Source organism: Puma concolor, chromosome A1, assembly GCF_028749965.1.
Source record: "Puma concolor isolate L17-30 chromosome A1, mPumCon1.1.hap2, whole genome shotgun sequence".
Classification (NCBI taxonomy): domain Eukaryota; kingdom Metazoa; phylum Chordata; class Mammalia; order Carnivora; family Felidae; genus Puma; species Puma concolor.
Genome location: NC_141667.1, coordinates 113339332 through 113358372, shown reverse-complemented (window position 1 = coordinate 113358372; position 19041 = coordinate 113339332). Strand labels below are relative to the sequence as shown.

Sequence of the window (19041 nt, the reverse complement as noted above, 5' to 3'; positions counted from 1 at the left end):
CCAAAAATAAATAAACGTTGAAAAAAAAAATTAAAAAAAAAAAAAGAAAATGGAATACGTAGATGGCCTGCCCTTTGGCGAGGATGTGGAAAACTGGAACACTGTCTCAGAAATTATATAAATGGTACAATCACTTTGGCAACTTATTTGGTGATATATAAAAACATGCATAAACTGCAGTCCAGAAATTCTACTCTTTGGGATACATCCAGCATATGTATATGCACTCACACTTACACATAGACCATAGTCATTTGTTTATCAGGTGACATATACTAGAATGTTCATAGCATCTCTATTCATAATAGCCTCAAACTGAAATACCCAACTATATGTCAACAATAACATTAATGAGTAATTGACAGTATATTCACTCATGATATATTATCATGAGAATGAACAATCTACAACCACAAAAAACAATATAGATGAATGTTAGTATTGCAATGTTGATGGGAAGAGGCCAAAACAGAAAAGTTTATATTATATAATTTCATTCATAAAAAAAGTTCAGAAACAGGCAAAAAAAAAAAAAAAAAACCTTCTGTGCTCTTAGAATTCTGGATAGTTGTTATCTTTGGAAGCACTGTGACTGCAGAGAGCATGAAAGGGTATCCTTGGTCATGTTTTATTTCTGGATCTGAGGGCTGGTTATATGAATATGGCTAAGGCTAAGCATTTTTTTTCCTGAGCTAGTTGCATATTCACACCCATCATCTTGAACCGATAGATTCTCATGGAGCACTAAGGGCTATATACAAGAAAAGAGAGTCCCTTTCCTTTTTACCAATACTGGGTGGGCAACATAGTTATTTTTAAGTCATCTAGAGCTAACAGAAACATTAAGCCTTTCAAGTTCATTTCAAAACAGAAGACAATTGTCTCCCCTGCCAATAATTTCTTCTTTACCTTTCTTGGCATTTCTGCAAGTGAGATCTCTCTGACATATCTGTTGTCTCAGTCCAAATGGATCTTCTTTAGGAAGAGGAAAACAGTGTGGAGGTTCCTCAAAAAATTAAAAACAGATCTACCCTATGACCCAGCAATAGCACTGCTAGGAATTTACCCAAGGGACACAGGAGTGCTGATGCATAGGGGCACTTGTACCCCAATGTTTATAGCAGCACTCTCAACAATAGCCAAATTATGGAAAGGGCCTAAATGTCCATCCACTGATGAATGGATAAAGAAATTGTGGTTTATGTACACAATGGAATACTACTTGGCAATGAGAAAGAATGAAATATGGCCTTTTGTAGCAATGTGGATGGAACTGGAGAGTGTTATGCTAAGTGAAATAAGTCATACAGAGAAAGACAGATACCATATGTTTTCACTCTTATGTGGATCCTGAGAAACTTAACAGAAGACCATCGGGGAGGGGAAGGAAAAAAAAAGTTATAGAGGGAGAGAGGCAAAGCATAAGAGACTGTTAAAAACTGAGAACAATCTGAGGGCTGATGGGGGTGGGAGGGAGGGGAGGGCACCTGTTTGGATGAGCCCTGGGTGTTGTATGGAAACCATTTTGATGATAAATTTCATATTTTAAAAAAAGGAAAAAAAAAGAAAAAAGGAAAAGGCACCTGACGGTGGTTGTCCCTGAATATCTCAGTCAAGGGTTAGGGGAGCAGCTCACACAAGAGAAGTTGTAGAGTATCCTCTTCCTCAACAAGGGGACACAGAACAAAAATGTGCCCACCACCAGCAGCAGCACCACTGGCAGCTGGCAACTGGCTTTGCTTAACACATTTTGAACTTCATAACAAATGGCTACAGAAGGTTATGGTGGGAAAATGTCCAGTCATTTTCTAGGAAATGGTAAGTATATACATACGTAAAACAATTATAGGAGCAGTAAAATGTTTTTGTCTTTCAGTTCATCTGAGATCGAGACAGTGACGCTTTGTGGAACTCACGGATGAGAACTTATTATCAAGTACAACCCAAAAATGGCAAAAGGATTTTTCTGTTATGGTTTTCTCTCTCGTATGGTGACCACTCTTTCACTAGAGAATGCACTTACATCATCAAATTAATGTGATGCCTAAACAGGACATAAATCTTCCCTTTAGATGAGAACACTAATCAGATTCAGCTAGTTTTTCACTCTCCATCCATCTAAACACTGCAATTATGTGAAAAGAAAAACCTCTGGAAACTAAGAATACTTTACAAACTTAGACCTCTCTTCCTAGCCAATCCATTTTACTATCCTATATAAACAAATTCTGCCATTGCATTCCTTTATCCATAGCAACTTCAAGTGGATAATCCACAAATCAATTAAAGACAAGTTAATTGCCAAAAGGGATCAAGCAACAAGCATTAGAAGCATAATATTTACAGGCACCATCTTAAAATTTATGTGTTAGAGAAAAGTTGGGCTGGCTAGCTCTCCCTGTAATCCAACAATTTAAATGTGTATGATAACTTTTGAAAATAAAAAAAATGCATCACATTATTTCTCCCAGCTTATGACATCTCTATTTTTAGGGCTGACATGGACAGATAAACCAAGCCAAAAAAAGGTACTACTGTAGGATATGCTACTGCTATTGATTTTTAAATTTCATTTTTTAACTTTAATATTTTATATCATGGAACTTTTTGAGGATTACACAAAACAATGTAAAAGAAAGTATGATATCCACCCCCCTTTCCTTCTCCTCTTTGCATGTTTACAGTTAAGGAGAAGCAAAGACAAATTCACTGAGGAGACGAGTCTGATATGACCAAGAACACAGTCAATAATGAGGTGAGTATCCATGTGGTTCCATCAACTGGGTGCAATTCTTAGTTATATCTTGCCTGCCTAGGACTGCAAATGTACTCACGGATATATGGAATGGACACACTTCAATTATATGTAACTAAATAGCTCTTTTCTTTACGAAGGCTTCCTTGATTTCTTCAAGCAGAATCTCCTGTCTCAGTACCTATGTTGTTTTATGTAGTTGTTAACTTGTTTATGCTTTCTTCCACTAAGAGGTAAGCTGTGTGAGAGCAAAGATCTCATCCATTTTCCTTATCATTATATTCCTAATATAAGGTTAATACTGTCAGGTGGCTAGTAAAACACCAGACAAAGGGGTGTGCTAGAGCTGTCCACACCAGCTGAAAAAGCAGACTCTTCCATGTTCAGGAGTATTTCTAAATTGGTCATTTTACCTACAACTGTAAAAAGTTAAATGATATGGGGTACCGGGGTGGCTCAGTCGGTTAAGCATCCGACTTCAGTTCAGGTCATTATCTCACAGCTCGTGGGTTCGAGCCCCACATCAGTCTCTGTGCTGACAGCTCAGAGCCTGGAGCCTGCTTCAGATTCTGTGTCTCCCTCTGTCTCTGCTCCTCCCCGGCTCATGCTCTCTGTCTCATTAAAAAAAAAAAAAAGTTAGAGAGGGAGGGAGCCAAAACATAAGAGACTCTTAAAAACTGAGAACAAACTGAGGGTTGATGGGGGGTGGGTGATGGGTATTGAGGAGGGCACCTGTTGGGATGAGACTGGGTGTTGTATGGAAACCAATTTGACAATAAATTTCATATTAAAAATAATAAAAACACAAACGTTAAAAAAGTTAAATGATATAAACTTATTAAATAAATGATGTTAAAAACACTAGTAATAAACATCCAAAACTCTTTAGTTCCTAGCACTTTGACTACATTGTTACATTATGTACATTCTTGAGTTCATTTATATCAACATATCTGCCTGCACTACAAGGCACCTCTTGCCAACTCTCCATCAAGTGACCTCTACAACTTGAAATGGGCCACTGGGAGGATTTGAGGAGTTTTGAAATCAGCAAATATTACAAACAGCCTTTTTTTTTCCTTTTGGTGTCTTCACAGAAAGCTGGCTGTTAACATTTACCATCCCACTACTGAACAGGCTTGTCATAGGCATTCAAAAATAGTTTGTGAATGAATGCATTCATCTTTTATGTGAGTTCTGATTACATTTGAGTGTTTGTTCATGGGAACATTAGTTTTTAACTTATTCCTTTAGCCCACCACAAAGTTCATCTTTTTCACTCTCAAGTTTTCTTTTCACAACGGGGCTTACATACTTCTTGCTCTTGAAACATCTGCCTTTCACATTTGATTGACTTCCCATAGTTAAAGTACTATGTATCGACTCTGTCCACAGATCCATCTTTTCTCTGCAATATTTTAGTTGTTCCCCTTCCAAATTTACATTATCATTAGGTGTCAAACTATACAATTTGACAAGTTTATTAGTTTCATAATGTCGTCTCCCTTGCCAATGAGATTTTCTTTTGCTCTGATTCACAGTCACTCTGGGCACTTATCTAACTCAGCCTTACAGAAATTAAGAGGCTTTCTTCAGCCCCTTGTTAAGAAAATTAGAGAAGCTCTTCAATTACGGTTCAAATGTGAAAAACATAATGGAGGTTAGGAGGGGACACCGGCAAGGCAGGAGGTGGGTATTCGGCGGTGGCAAAGCACACAGGGGCGGGAGCCTCCACAGCGAGAAGAAGCAAATGAAGGGGTACAGAAGCAGATGTTCCCCCTCTAGGAAAGTGTTCATTATTTGCTATGCTCAGTCTGAACAAGTCTTCTCTGGCCCACTCAATTAAGGTACTAGCCCTTAAAACTGTGTGCTGGGATTTCCTCAGTTTAATGACTTATAGCCCAAATTCTACTAGCTAAAAATCTAGAATCAACATAATGACAATATTATAAATTTTATTCACCACGAATACTCACATCCATTACACTTCTAGTTTTAAGCGTAGTATGGCTCTCATGTTGACCATCAGAAATACTCACAAGCATGATTACAAACTCTCAGCAGTGGAAGGTATCTTTCCTTCTTCTGCTACCTTGATTTCTGCATCTCCTGCCAGTCCACATCTGACTGTGCTCCAGGCTGGTGTGTAGCTCCCAGCCACCTAATAGCATCTGTACTTTTATAATAACTACACACAATTTTATATCTTTCTGTCTGTGCTTGCTCCATGTGCTGTCTTGATAGTACAGAGAACTCACAAGCCCTATTTCCCCTCTTCAACTCTGTGTCTGGTCAGCACTGCTAATTGCACAGATTCCTTTGGATGTTTGAGATATGTTTCTTTCAATTTAGAAAATCTTAGCTAATGCCCTCTGCAAAAACCCTAGTTACGAAAAGGCTCTTCCAAATCCCTATTGCAGCTGTTGTAGGATGGGATTTTTAGATTTGTAGGTAAAGTGTCTGAGTGTAGTCTTCCTTAGAGGACTCTTTCTAGTATTTAGAAGCCCATCTTTTTGTGGTGGCTACCCAATTTTGACTCTTGCACTCCTCCCTAGTTGTAGAAAGTGGGCACCAAATCATTCTGTTTGCCGCCTTACCAAAGACTGATTTAAATGGGATCTACACTGAGGTTGGGGGGGGGGGGACATTGGAGAAAAAAATTCGTGCAGAAGCACACAGAACCATGGTTTGTACAGGTCTGGCTGTGACACCATCAAATTTCATAACCTGGGTCTCTCCAGATCTTTAGGTTTTTCAATGTAAGATGATGGGTTTGAGCAGATGAACTCTTAGGTCTCTCCAACTTTAACTCTCTCTTCCATGAGTTTTGGAAAAGGAAGCAGAGTGTCCCCATTCTTGTCAGTGGTCTAGAAATATTTGCTGATAGCTTCATTCATTCAGTGTGTATACATCAACCACCTACACTATGTCACACACCCTTACAGGCGTTAAAGAGGTGGAAAAAAGAAGGCAAAAATCGCTGTCACATGGAACTTACATTCTAGTATTAATAATAACTAACATTTATTTTAGTGCTTTCACGTGCCAGGAATTACATATGATTAACACACTTACTCCTCACAACATCTCATTTTACAGATAAGGAAACTGAGGCAATAAAGTTAAATAACTTTTGAATGTCTCATAGCTGTGAATGAAAGTATGGAAATTTGAACCTCAGCTATATGGGTCTAGAGCCAGCCAGCTCCCAACCATCACTCCACACCACCTTCCAACGATGCAGACGTTTGACCTGCAAGCCGCCAGCTGTATTGCTCTAATCTGTAACCAAATGCAGCCCCAATGACGATGGGTAACCTATAAACCTATCTAAGAAGCATCACAAAATTGGTGAAATGGTAAGAGAACTGTGGGAAATGCTATAAAAGAAAGAGGGGGTAAGCAGCTGATTGTTAAATACATATTTTCGCTGAAAGGCACAATGGCTTTGTGAAGTAGGCATTTATATTTTCCATTTATAGACATGGAATCTACTGATGGCAGTTAGGGAAACCACTCAGTCAAGAAAGCAGCAGAGTTGGCATTCAAACTTCATCTGTTCAGCTCTAAAGCCAAAGTCTTTCCCCCTCTACTATGCTACCTCTGCCCACATGTGCAGTGATTGTCAACCTCTCTGCTATTCCTATAATGACTGTTATGTGACCTATAAGGTAACTATGTCTTCCCATTTTCAATAACACTATTACTCTCCATTTGGAATATGGTTAAGAAGGCCAGTTTAATATTCACAACAATGCCAGTGGAATAAATAGGCACGGAACAGGATGAAGTTGACCTCTTTAAGCTCAGACAATCTTCAGGCTCCACTGAACAGCTGGCCAAGAAGCAACATTTTGGCAGTAAAATAAAACCACATGACCAATGTATTTGGCCAGATGATATGAGCCAGATGGAAGCCCACAAACAAAACCCAGTGAGAGGATAGAGCCGGGCCACTTAACTCACCGATTAGGGATTGTTTGTTTCATTGTTTCTTAACATAAGAAATACTTACAATTGGGCATTCTTGCTCAATACTGCTCTAAACCAATATCAATTAGTTTAGATGACAGTTTAGGTATTATTTAGTAAGTTTCTATTTTCATTGACCACCAAGCCATGTTCTACATCAAATTGCAAAATGATCTCTTTTCAGGGAAAGATTCGGAGTTGAGCCCAGCAGGACAGTAAATCTATTGAATCACACTTCTTGGGGCACCTGGGTGGCTCAGTCGGTTAAGCATCCGACTTCAGCTCAGGTTATGATCTTGCAGTCTGTGAGTTCGAGCCCCGCGGCGGGCTCTGTGCTGATGGCTCAGAATCTGGAGACTGCTTCAGATTCTGTGTGTGTGTATGTGTGTCTGTCTGTCTGTCTGTCTGTCTCTCTCTCTCTCTCTGCACCTCCCCCACTCTCACTCTGCCTCTCTCTCTCTCAAAAATAAATAAACATGCAAAAAAATTTTAGAATTGCCCCCCTCATTAGGGCACACTCCTCCCTGTGTGGCCATGAGAGGATTTGCTCAGGAAACTACAGGTAGCAGACTGACTATTTAGAAGTCTAGGCTCTGGGACAGACTGCCAGGGTCCAAATTTGGGCAAGTTTCTCAAACTTTGCCTAGTTTCCTCAGCTGTAAAAGAAAGAAAACAGTTGATCTACCTCATGGAGTTGTTTTGTGGAATGAAGTGAGACAACACATGTACCTTACTGGGAACACGACATGGCACATGTAAGTGCCTAAGAGAAATTAGATCTTATCAATTACTTACTTGTTACTTATATTACTCCAGACTTTAGTCTCTGGGTGTGTGTGTGTGTGTGTGTGTGTGTGTGCTCACACGTCTGTGTGTGTGTGTGGCCTCTAATCCCTGAACCTTCAATTCTTTCTCCCTTATTTGGTGGTATTTCTCCTCACTTACCCTATAGAATTAATGGAGATGAGCTGTGGGACAGTAAAAACAATATTTATCACATCTCTTACATCTGAAAAGCTTTACACAAATGCTGTGCAATGGGAGGCATGAATGTGGTTCTTAGAAAGTTATATCCCAGTGTATTGACTTGTTGGTGGCACTCATTTCCCTTCCTAAGGCCTGGGTTCCAGCCTGCTTTTCTAGTGGGTATTGCTAGGCTTACTTTGACAATGACTGAGGTGCTAAGGCTCAGGTTTTAGTCGTAACACAGCAGCTGAGACCGCACTCTCCTCTTGTCCCTGCTCATGGCTGCCTCTATCAGATGTCCAGATCCAAGCTGCAGATCTAAACATAGATTTGTAAGAGCACAGGGGATGACTTAAGGTCATTGATGGTTTTTTGTTCTAGTACATGTGGCTTTTCATGACTCTAATATCACTTGTGCTTTTGTTTCTTCATCTGATTGTTAATTCTCCTTTCCACTGATCAGTCTATTTCACGTTAAAAATATTTACTTCTTAGTCCTTCTACAAGAGGTACAGGTATGTGCAAATGAATTTAATGAATCACCTATTTAGCAGCTCTGTTAAACCGCTGGGGGAGCGATGTTGACGTCGATGTTGAAACTACCGGCAAATAGAGATTTGGAGATTTTCTGAGAATCTCAATTATTTAGAGTATTCCATGACCCCTGTTAGTATAAGAGACAAGAAAACTAGAACTGCTTTCTGCTTCTGGCTTGTGGGATGCTAGGCGAATCATGTCTGTCCTAAATGTACCTTGGATGGCTTTCTTTTCTATTTGCATACAACCACCCCAGAATCACCACATAAAATGTTTGTGTGGTTTTTTTCTTCTTTTTCTTTTAGCATCCCTTTCTGAGAAGATGGAAAGCAGAAAGTTTTGTGAATTGTTCTGGTTGAAAGACAAGACCATCTCTTGAAGGGTAACTTTCTATTTAAAGTTTCCTTGAACATTACAATACTTTCAAACAATAGCAATTAGACAAACAAAATGTCCTAGTGTTGTTCCCTTGGTGAGCTGGCAGAGTCCATCAACCTGCTAATTCTTAGCTCCTCATTCTTTCTTTCCTTCTCAGATCATTTTCTGTCCAAACTTTTAGGTACTATATTTAAAACTCCAACATAAATTCACACGTTATTTCTTCAAACCTAATGTGAGGAACACATCATTCCCTTTTCACTCTCCTCAAAAACATATATGAAAGATGTGGCTCTAAGTAATAATTGGCACTCATTCCATATCCAGAGAGGAAAATTAGTCCCTTAGTGTGCAATCCTCTCTTTCTCTCTATCAAATAAAATGTGGCTTCATACACTATATATTAATCATATTTGGCTTTTTATAAAAATGTATTTTGCCCACAGAAGACAAAAATTTTGTCACTGCTGAAAAACTACTTTCAAATCTATTTTAAGCATTGTTTAACTGTCTAAGATTGTACTTCTCAGAGATGAAGAGTCATCCAATGTATATGATTTGCTCTTACTTTAACAAATCAGACTCTAACTGAATTCCACAGATTCTAGGCTTGGCTTTCCTTTACCCTGAATGCTACAAGAAAGTGAAAACAATGCCAAAGAAAACTATTCCAGATTAAAGGTAAGTGTACCATCAGTATCATGCATTCATGTCCATTCCATCTTCAAAGAAAAAAAATTATATTATACTAGACACATTTCAGGATTTTACAGAATATGAAATATTTTTCTCGAGCCAATAGTCTTGTATAGGGGAAATTCAATGAAGAAAAATTAGCTGATGCCCAGTTATTTCAGTCGCTTTAATAGTAAAATCATATCCAAACCCTCTCAAGGGTCAAGATAAGCTTAAGCTACTTCCGTTTTTTAAGGATCACATATGTTAAAAAATGAATTAAAAAAATTTCAGAAACAAGGTTGCAAAATTGTAGGAAAATTTAAACATTTATATTAGTTTAACACCTTTAACCCCAGGAATGCTAGGCAATAAAAATGTGCCATTCAGAAGATAACTGTAGAATTTAAGTGTATGTGTGTGTGTGTGTGTGTGTGTGTGTACACATACATACCTATATTGATTCACAGTGCATTTGAGGTGGTGTGGCCTGTTAGAGTTTACAGTTAGATGACAAATATCTTTTTTCATTATTGTCAGTACACTGCTGTAGCTGAATGCATAATCTTTTTGAGCAAAGATAGACCTCTGAAAATGTGAGACCAGAGTGGTCAACTGGCCTCCGACTTCCCTAACTATCTCCTGAACCCCTGGACTCTGATAGGCTCTGATTATTTCAACAACTTGGCTTTGCAAATAAAGTAGTGATACCAACTAAGATAGTATAGCAAATGCTTCATAAAATATGAATTAATGGCACTCCTGTCACATGTAAGGGAGCCCCTGGCCTCAAAGAATTTACAGTCCAAATAGAGAGACAAAACAGGACCCAAAGAACAGTGAAGACAGTTCATGCAAATAATTTAATTATTACATGGGCAATTTGCATTGACATTAAAAGTCTATCAATGAGGGACAAAGTCTCTCAGGTGCCAAAGTGGATTGGTCCATGATGGTGATTCGGGATGTCACTCTTACCTCTTGTTATGAAAGAGGCTTGTTAGAATTAAGAACCTGGGCTGTATTTTGGAAAGGATCAGAACTTGACCAACAGACAATGAAGATAACTTTGCCAGACTAAGGCAAGTTGCATAATATATCTGCAAATCATACAGTAGAGCTTACACTGCATTTTTTGAGATTTCTGAAACACTAGTCCAACATGCTATTCCTTTCACACTACCCAGTAGTTAGGCACGTATGACAGCCTGGGAAATATTATCAGATCTCGATGATGAGGGGAGTCTAGAAGCCACCATCTACTGGAAACATGCACTGTAATGTTACATATCCTTGATGAGCTTACAACAATTATGAACATGCACATAAGAAGCATGAGATCCAAATAATAAGCATGAGATGTGGATTGATTAGAATGTAAAATACATAGTAGGGCATATAATTTCTAATGTTGAACTGTATACATAACTGATAAAGTATTTATCAGTATTGTATTTATTTTGTTTTGAAATAGAAATAAATGAAATTCCTATTTACATTTTTAGCTGTCAACTTTTACTTATCCCTTGTCAAATTTTGCTTATGCATTGTTACTATAGGTGAAGTTCATAATTTGATTTCTCTGATTTCACAGTTCCCTAATAAATTCCAAGGGCACTATCTTCCATACTGCCTAAAACAATTAATTTCCTTGAATTATTTTAAACCAAAATTTGAATTTTTTTATGCAAGTAAGTCAGAAAGTATTTTAATCCAACTTTAACGCATACTTCTATATAGGCCTAGTAATTTCTAGATGTTACATTTGGTCTAAATAAGAAAGACATTCTCAAGATTTTGCAAAACAGTTTCAACCGTATTTGCTCTTCCTGAAACAGCTTTTACTGCTACAGACTAACCAATCAGAAACAAACAAAAAAAAGTGTGAAGAATCAATCTTTTCCTTGTAAATAGCTAGCATACTTAAGCAAAGAAGGAAATCAAATATTTTTCTGTCTTCTTTCTTTTTTCTAGTTGTTTGGTTAAAATAAGCTAACTTGGATGTAAAACAAAGTTGTCATTGACAAATTATTGAGGTGGTGAAGTGAAGATTCTTCATGTGATTTCTGCAGAAATCCTTAGAAATAAAAGATTAACAAAACTTTGACTTTGATTTTATGGGGTCTAATTCTCCTGGACAAGATAATTATCATCTAGATCGCAGAGACAGTTTCCACTTTTCCACGTGAATTTGCCCAGAAACCCTTAGAGCATGAGAGGAGCATTTCCTTCCTTTGCTTGGTTGCCTGTTTAATCAAACAAGACCCCTTTCCTGACACTTGAAGGATTCACTGAAAGTTAGTATGACCAGTGCAAGGCTATATTAACTCCATGAGGTATGTTAAGACCCTTGTTTTCCAGATGTGAGTAATAGGAATGTTGTTATTTGGTTTTTGGGTTTTTTTTAAGTTCACCATTTGACTCTCAAAATCAGCTTTTAGAGTTAGTCAACTTCCTGCTATTTCTCAGGTTCCCACACACCCCAACTATTTTAAGGTTCATTTCTTTGTCACTCATATTTTGCATACTGCCAAACTAAAGCATGTTACAAGTTACATAGATCGACACAGGGAAAAAGAATATTTGCAGGGGGAGGGGGCTAAAGCCATAGAGACTGATTAAAAAATTCTTCCCAGCTACAAAAAGTAAAGAGTGATACCTGTAGGACTTTGAGAAACGCAATCTTGTTTTGGCTCTGGGAGGTTGTCCTGGCACTGTGACTCCCTGAAGATCCCAAAGAAAAGCCATTTGTAAGGAAAGTGTCAGGATCGCTGGAAACTGCAGAAAGTCAGAGTTGGTACAGGGCCCGGGGGCCAGAGGGCCCCGCCGCGCGGAGCAGGAGGCACAGGAGGCACCGGTGGCTGAGTGAGGGCATTTCCTCTGTGTGGTGGTATGCACTGACAGGGAGGTGGCAGCCTGGCTGAGGCAGGGGTGGAAGGGATGGCCAGGACTTCCTGCTGCATGACACTTGCCCTTTGCGACAGAGCTTGCTTCACTCAGACCTTATCTCATTAATAACATGGGAAACACTCTCTCACAAATTTGCTTTTAAATATAGTCCTGATTAAACAGCAGAGTCACATGGCACTCCTGAAAAGCACAACACACACACACACACACACACACACACACACACACACACACACACGAAAAGTATGACTAAATGTGAGTGAACCTTTGTATCAAGTGTGAAGTTTAAAGAAAATGTAAATAGAGAGGCTTTGTTAAAAAAGAAGTGATTACTTATCTACAAGGGGGAAATTCAACAAAGATTACTACATTTCACACAACTAGCTGCCTAATATAATTTTCCTTATTCCAACTTCTCTTACAAACAGGGATGGACATCATTATTTGCAAACCTTCCACAAGGATTTAATCGTCTTGAAATACCAGCACCTCCCTGCAAGTCAGTGTGAGAAGAAAACAGGCAGATCACTTTCAAAGCTGTTGGCAGCTTTCCCCTCAAGGAGATGGTGCGTCACCTTGGAGAGTCAATTATAACGCATGACTTTGACAACAAAGATCAATTTTCTTTTTCATTTTCTATTCCCTAGAAACATTTCTTAACTCCCTGATAAATCCCTTGAAACAACTTTCGTTCACGTTAAATAAATGATGAAAGCCAAACAGAGTCCTTCACATGTTTTATGAGTCCTGCACATCTCAGGGAGGCATGTATTTCAAGATACTGTATGCAAGGAGCCAAAGGACCCCAATGCCATCATCAGTCCTCACCGCAGAGTGGTATTTCATGTTAACAATGCAACATAATTCCATCAGTCCCTGTCCAAACACTGCCACACGGGTGACCTCAACTGTAAACCAAGGCAGAACTCCGCTTCTCCCGGATAAGATTAGAGAGGCTTGGAGTGCCCAAGAGTGAAATTTAACCCGCTCTGAACGGGACAAAATTGGCCAATAGTTGAACTTAGTTATCATTGCCATATCTGCCAAATTTTGCAACCCAGATAGCTCAATCTATCGCTTCCATACCCAGGGGGCTCCAAAACATTCATGGAATTTCTATAAAAGCTCAAGTAAGCAAACAGGACACTTATTTTCACAACAGCATCCAGCACATCAAGGGTTCTTGAGAACACTACAGGTTCCATATCAGCTTTGTGAAGGAGTAATAGAAAACATTTCTATGGTTTCACCTCTTTGTTATCTGACAGATGGGCCAAAGAGTGCGTGAGTGAGAGCTGACCAAACAGCAGCAAACTTGGAGGAACCAAGAGTTCATAAATAAACACGTTCTCTCTGAATCAACCAACAGTATCTGAACACTTCACGAACGACAGACACCTTTTTGCATTTGTATACGGATTCGCATTGCACAAGAGCAAAATGGGTGGCCAGCACCCAGGTATTTTTGAGAAAGACTGAGAACGTGCCTATACCTACAGGAGTCTGCCCTTCTTGGGGTATGGAATTCCAGCTCTCATTATTTCATTCTTCTGTACTATTTAGTCTCCAGGTCAGGGCAGCTCTTAGAAAACGCACGCACTGCCGGCAGAGTTAACAAGTTGCTGAACAACTTGGTTTCTAGTAGAGCGGCTTCATCAGCAACTGAGGTCAGGCAGTGTAGGAGAATTGGGAGTTAGGAGGATGTCCCCAAGAGCAGCTGGAGCGGGGAGGGGGAACACAAACATGCTGGTGAGCAGGAGGGGTAGGGAGCGCTGGCTAAGATGAGCCTCTTTTACCTCTCACCCAACAGGAAACTCTCCTTCTGTCTGGTGGCATTTGGCATTTTAGAGGTGGAATAGCCTCAGTGTTTAATGAAAAGAAAAGCTGCAGTCCACACATACAACTTTGCAAGCAAAAAAAAACATGACTTCACTGCTCCCTCGAATTATACTTATCATGCCGGGGGGGGGGGGGGGTGGGGGGGTGGGGGGGGGTGGGGGGGACCTGTCTCCCCAGAGAGGCTAAAGCCAGTCATAGGCATTTTGGCTAACATAGGTCTCTGTTTCCATTTCAATTTACATTAAAATTTTTTAATTTATTTATTTTTAATATTTCCTTCTTTTGAGTTTATTTGAGAGAGAGACAGAGAGAGTGAGAGCAAGAGAGAGAGAGAGAGAGAGAGAGAGAGAGAGACACAGCATGAGTCTGGGATGGGGCAGACAGAGGGGAAACAGAATCCCAAGCAGGTTCTGCACTGTCAGCACTGAACCCATGTGGGGCTTACTCATGAACACTGAGATCAAGGGTCGGACGCTTAACCAACTGAGCTACCCAGCGATCCTTCCAATTTACATTTTTAAAAGAATGTTCTGTTAATTGATATCTAACTGATAAAACATTAGGGCATAGTAATAATGCAGAATGAAAATACTGTGGAACGTCCAACTTTTTCTAAAAGCAACACAATAAAGGAGATGCAAAGTTGTCTTTTTCATTACTGCCAAAGCATTCCTTCTTACTTTTCCCCCCTGATTCTTGAGATCAGACAATTAGAATCTTAAGCAGGATAAAAACAATGGAAATGGAAATGTAAAATTACGACCAGGGAAATGGATAATTTCATCCTTTTTTCCTATGTGAAATTGGATACAGGTGCAAGAAGTATCTTCCAATGTTAATGTTATTTTTTTCCTTAAATAATTCCTTACAGCCACTTTTTCATTTCTTCTGTACAGTTATACATGATCCCCTCTTAGGTTACCAGGCCTCAGCAAGGTCATAGAAATAAGCTACTTATTTCTGATATTAATCATGAGTAAAATTAAGACTTGATTTCAACTATAAATATCAATATCCTTTTGAAGGATTGGCTAGTCTTTATAGACATGAGAATTTAGACAACCGGAAAAAATTAAAATTAAAAATTAAATAATAAGAAGTCTGCTAGGATGAACCTTTGCTGTCATTTATATTTGAAACAGTTGTTTATAATTTTCACTGCACATGTACTAGATGGTAGGAAAGGAAATAAAGTAATATTTTGATTATTTTGTCATTGGTAAACACTTATCTATCCATAAAAATATTACCAGGAACGGATTATTCAGTGGCAGAGAAATTCCATCCCGGGACAAACCCTTCTTCTACAAGTTGGAAACTAAACTTATATCCCTGGGAAAACCAGATTCTGAGATCTAAACTTTGCCACCATCAAACTGTGATCCAATAACTTCTAACATCCCTCAAATCTGAACAACATGCCCACCTCCTGCCAATAATGTAGATGTTATGCTCTGCAGGTCTAAATAAGGCATCTTACTTGCCTCCTGAGTATTTCTGGGATTTTGGTTCCAAGATTCCAGATGTTACAAGTGGCAAATTTGGGGTTTGTTGTCTGACACAGAAACTCAGCATTTCCTTTATAGGAGATAGCAACCATGAATCAAATTGAAACTCCCAAATCTAAAAGTGGAAAAATTTAAACATAACCCACATAGGCATTTGCTTACAATAAGTCACTATTTGACAGGTGGGGGGTTGGTGAGCTGAACTTGAGAGAAACAAAGAGTTACATTAGTGGAGTTGCATTGTGTTGAAATACGTTGCCTCAGGAAACCAGAGCAGGCAGAGATAGGGTCCAGGATAACGTATTTTGAAATAGTAGTTGGTCACAGACTTAAAGGTAGCACAAGTGAACTCAGGAGCAAGCAACCTCACTTCAGGTTCATTTATCAGCTACCTCTGAAAGAAGTCCATTGTAAGAATTCTATTTTCAGGGTGATCCATTGCAAAAGAATGTGCCAAAAGGAAATTTAACAAGGGGACTTGCGCATTTCTGTAAACTAGTATTTATTCAGTATCGGCAACTGTGGTTTTTATTACATTAATGTATTATCAAAATCAACTATTGATTATGATTCCAAATGGAAATGCTGCAAAATAATGCTAGCATTTGCTTTGATCCGCCTTCAAATAGTCATTCTAAACCTTACATGTGTCTACTTGATTCAGAGGTCAATTCTTCCCTGTTCTAAAATGGAGAACAATTATTCTAGAAGTTGTAACACTAACAGAATGCTAACAGAACTGACAGTAGCGGTACTCTTAAGACCATTAGGAAAGCATTCTCTGTGTTTTAAGCTGCTACCAATGCATACTTTATTCATATATGTCTCAGTAGACAAACAGAAATAAAATGTAATTAAAGAGCTAATATTACTAACACATAGAATAAAACAGCTGACAAGACGCATGATAAAAATCAGAATGAAAGATAAATAAAACTGGACTGTGAATCCAAATACTGTACTATACACTTAAGGTTCTCATCTACATTAGAATATTTTATAATTCTTTTTAGCAATTCAGACATAATTAAACCAAGCCCCTTTTAATCAAAAAAAGTACTGAGGTCCTTGTAAATACTTGAGCAAATGGGGTTGAAGGAAAGAAATCAAGGAGAAAAACATGAGAGGGAAGGGAAATACATTCTATGTTTATTAAGTATCTACTAAATGACCCATAGAGTCCTAGGAGACTTTTCTAAGTAGTCAACAGGAAATATACCGATAATCAAATTATTTTAAAATTTGGAATTAACATATGCTAATCATTTGAAATAAAAAAATAAACACTATGTTTTAATATGTAAAAAAGTATTCTTGGGTTAATAATTGTCCAATTTTCTGTGCATAAAGTTTTTAAAAGTCAGAAAATTTTGTTCTTTTCAATATTGTATCCATGAGTGTAGACTGAGAAAAATAATAAACAAACAAACAAACAAACAAACAAACAAAAAACCTCTCTCCTGAGGTCTTAACTGGTAAGAGAAAGGACAGATTATGGAATTTCATTTTGACAGCCACTTCCTCTGACAAGCCTTCCCTGCTTTCCCGGACCAAGGGAAGTCTCCATAGCACTCTGCACTTTCTTCTTATCACTGTCAGCACATTTGTAATTACTATTTATTTAACATCTATCTTCCCTGCTAGACCTAACCATTGTAAGGACAGAGACCATGTCTGCTTTCCCACTGAATGCCCTGTGCCTAGCAAATGACCAGGGAAAAAAAGTCCCAATAATGTTTGTTTAATGAATGAACAAACCAATAACATCAGGGCTTCTTGAAAATAAGATGCATCACCTGTATTATATTTTTTGTGTGTTCCCAAATAGGGGCGAAATATTTTGCTATGGTAGGAGTTATTTATTTTCTTTTTCCTTACATGTTCCCTCTGACAAAGCCATAATTGTAGCAAGAAATAAATAAATAAAATAATAAAACCAGAAAAAAAAACATACTGTCACTGTTATGACCAAATGAATTACAGGTTTGTCCTCAGACTAGTTTTTTTTTTCTTTTTTTGGCTTAGTTTTTGATGAGGCATCATTGGGAAAATATGCAGGGCAGTCCTGATACAGGGTATTAGAGGAACAGTCATGCCATCAGCTTGCCGTGTGACCTTGAGTACTGCTGCTTGACCTTGTTACGTTTCATGTCTCATCCAAAGGAAAGCTACTGTGAAAAGGTTTTGAGAGGAATGTAGGGTAATTTATGTGAAAGCTTCTTGAAAACAACCAGACTAGATTTTAAGCACCACTACTCATAATGTTAAGCTTTTGGTCTGCTAGAAAAATTATTTGTATACTGTTAGAAACACTTCCAGTTTTAAAAATTTTACAGTCAAATGGGTCACCTCATAAACGTGGTAAGTAGGAATACCATTTTACCAGTTGCAAAAGGGGTCTCAATCTTAAATTTTGATCAGTAATTTTTTCTCCCATTTGAAATCTTCCTATGATAAGTATAAAAGGATAGAATATTTTACAAGTTAATACTTCAACAGAATATTAAACTCTTACTTGCAGGATGAAAACCTTCTATTGGTTCTGCTGACTAGAAGTAAATAGAAAAAATAAGGGGCAAGGAATTCTATTAAACTAGCTCATGGAATTTTTCACAATTGTTCAAAAATCCTGGGCTTCCCCTAAATATAGGAACATTCCCATTTACTTTCTGAAAACTTGGGGGATCCTGCAGACAGGTTGTTTAACTGAAAAAGCATTTGCAACACTGATTCCAACCCATGCTGTTCTCATTGTTGACCACATACCAAATAAGGACAGAAATGGCCTCTTTTCAGCTTTTTAGAACTATGTTAACAAACAAGTAAAAGCAGTGATGGAATTACCAGGCTGAGAAACAAAATCCCTCCCTTGGGAGAAAGAAAAAGACCCCAAATACCAAGAATCTCTAAATAACAACAATCTCATGTGTTCAACTTTGGCACTGTGCATTTTTTCCATGACAGCGTTCAATATCTCGCTAAATCTGGATATCCATTTAGCGGAGCCAACATTCATAAACATTCCCATTCCTGGGTACTTACTGTCGCCCTTGTTACCCCCAGACTCCCTTCCTCATCCTGACACTCCTCATGTGTTGACTGAGTTTGTGAAGCAAAGGTTACACAAGGTCAGAGTATACTTTTAGAATTCCATATTCTACTATGATGGTATCAACCACTAATTTGGTATTTATTCTATGATAAAGGCCTAGCATTCCTTTTATTATCCCCATAATACTGTATCTATGAGTTTAGTTGTATTTTTATTCTGTTTTACGACAGAAGAAAAGGAGGCTTCGAAGGTTGAAGTAACCTGCCCCTATGATCATACAGTCACGGAAAGGCAGATCTGAGATTAAAATCGGGGTCTTCCCAATTATAAAACCTATGCTTTTAACCCAAAAAGACCTAGAATATAACTGAGGAATGAAGGAATGAGGGCGGTGGTCCCTTTCTTTGGAGAGGTAAGTCATGGAGGAAGTTTGGGATTTTCATAGAAAG

The 19041-nt window shown here is 38.3% G+C and overlaps 1 protein-coding gene across 10 annotated transcripts in view; it reads right to left on the bottom strand.

Annotated features, from left to right (window-relative positions):
* Positions 1-19041, bottom strand: part of PDE4D (phosphodiesterase 4D) — a 1391688-nt gene that overhangs the window by 336591 nt on the left and 1036056 nt on the right. Inside the window, exon 1 of one of the 10 annotated variants that reach the window (XM_086700443.1) lies at positions 11943-12255. The exons of the other annotated variants lie outside the window; for them this stretch is intronic. Coding sequence (XP_086556569.1) covers positions 11943-12031 — 89 coding nt within the window. The 5' untranslated portion in view covers positions 12032-12255. Of the gene's footprint in view, positions 1-11942; positions 12256-19041 lie in introns of those variants that run through there. 10 annotated transcript variants of the gene reach the window in all.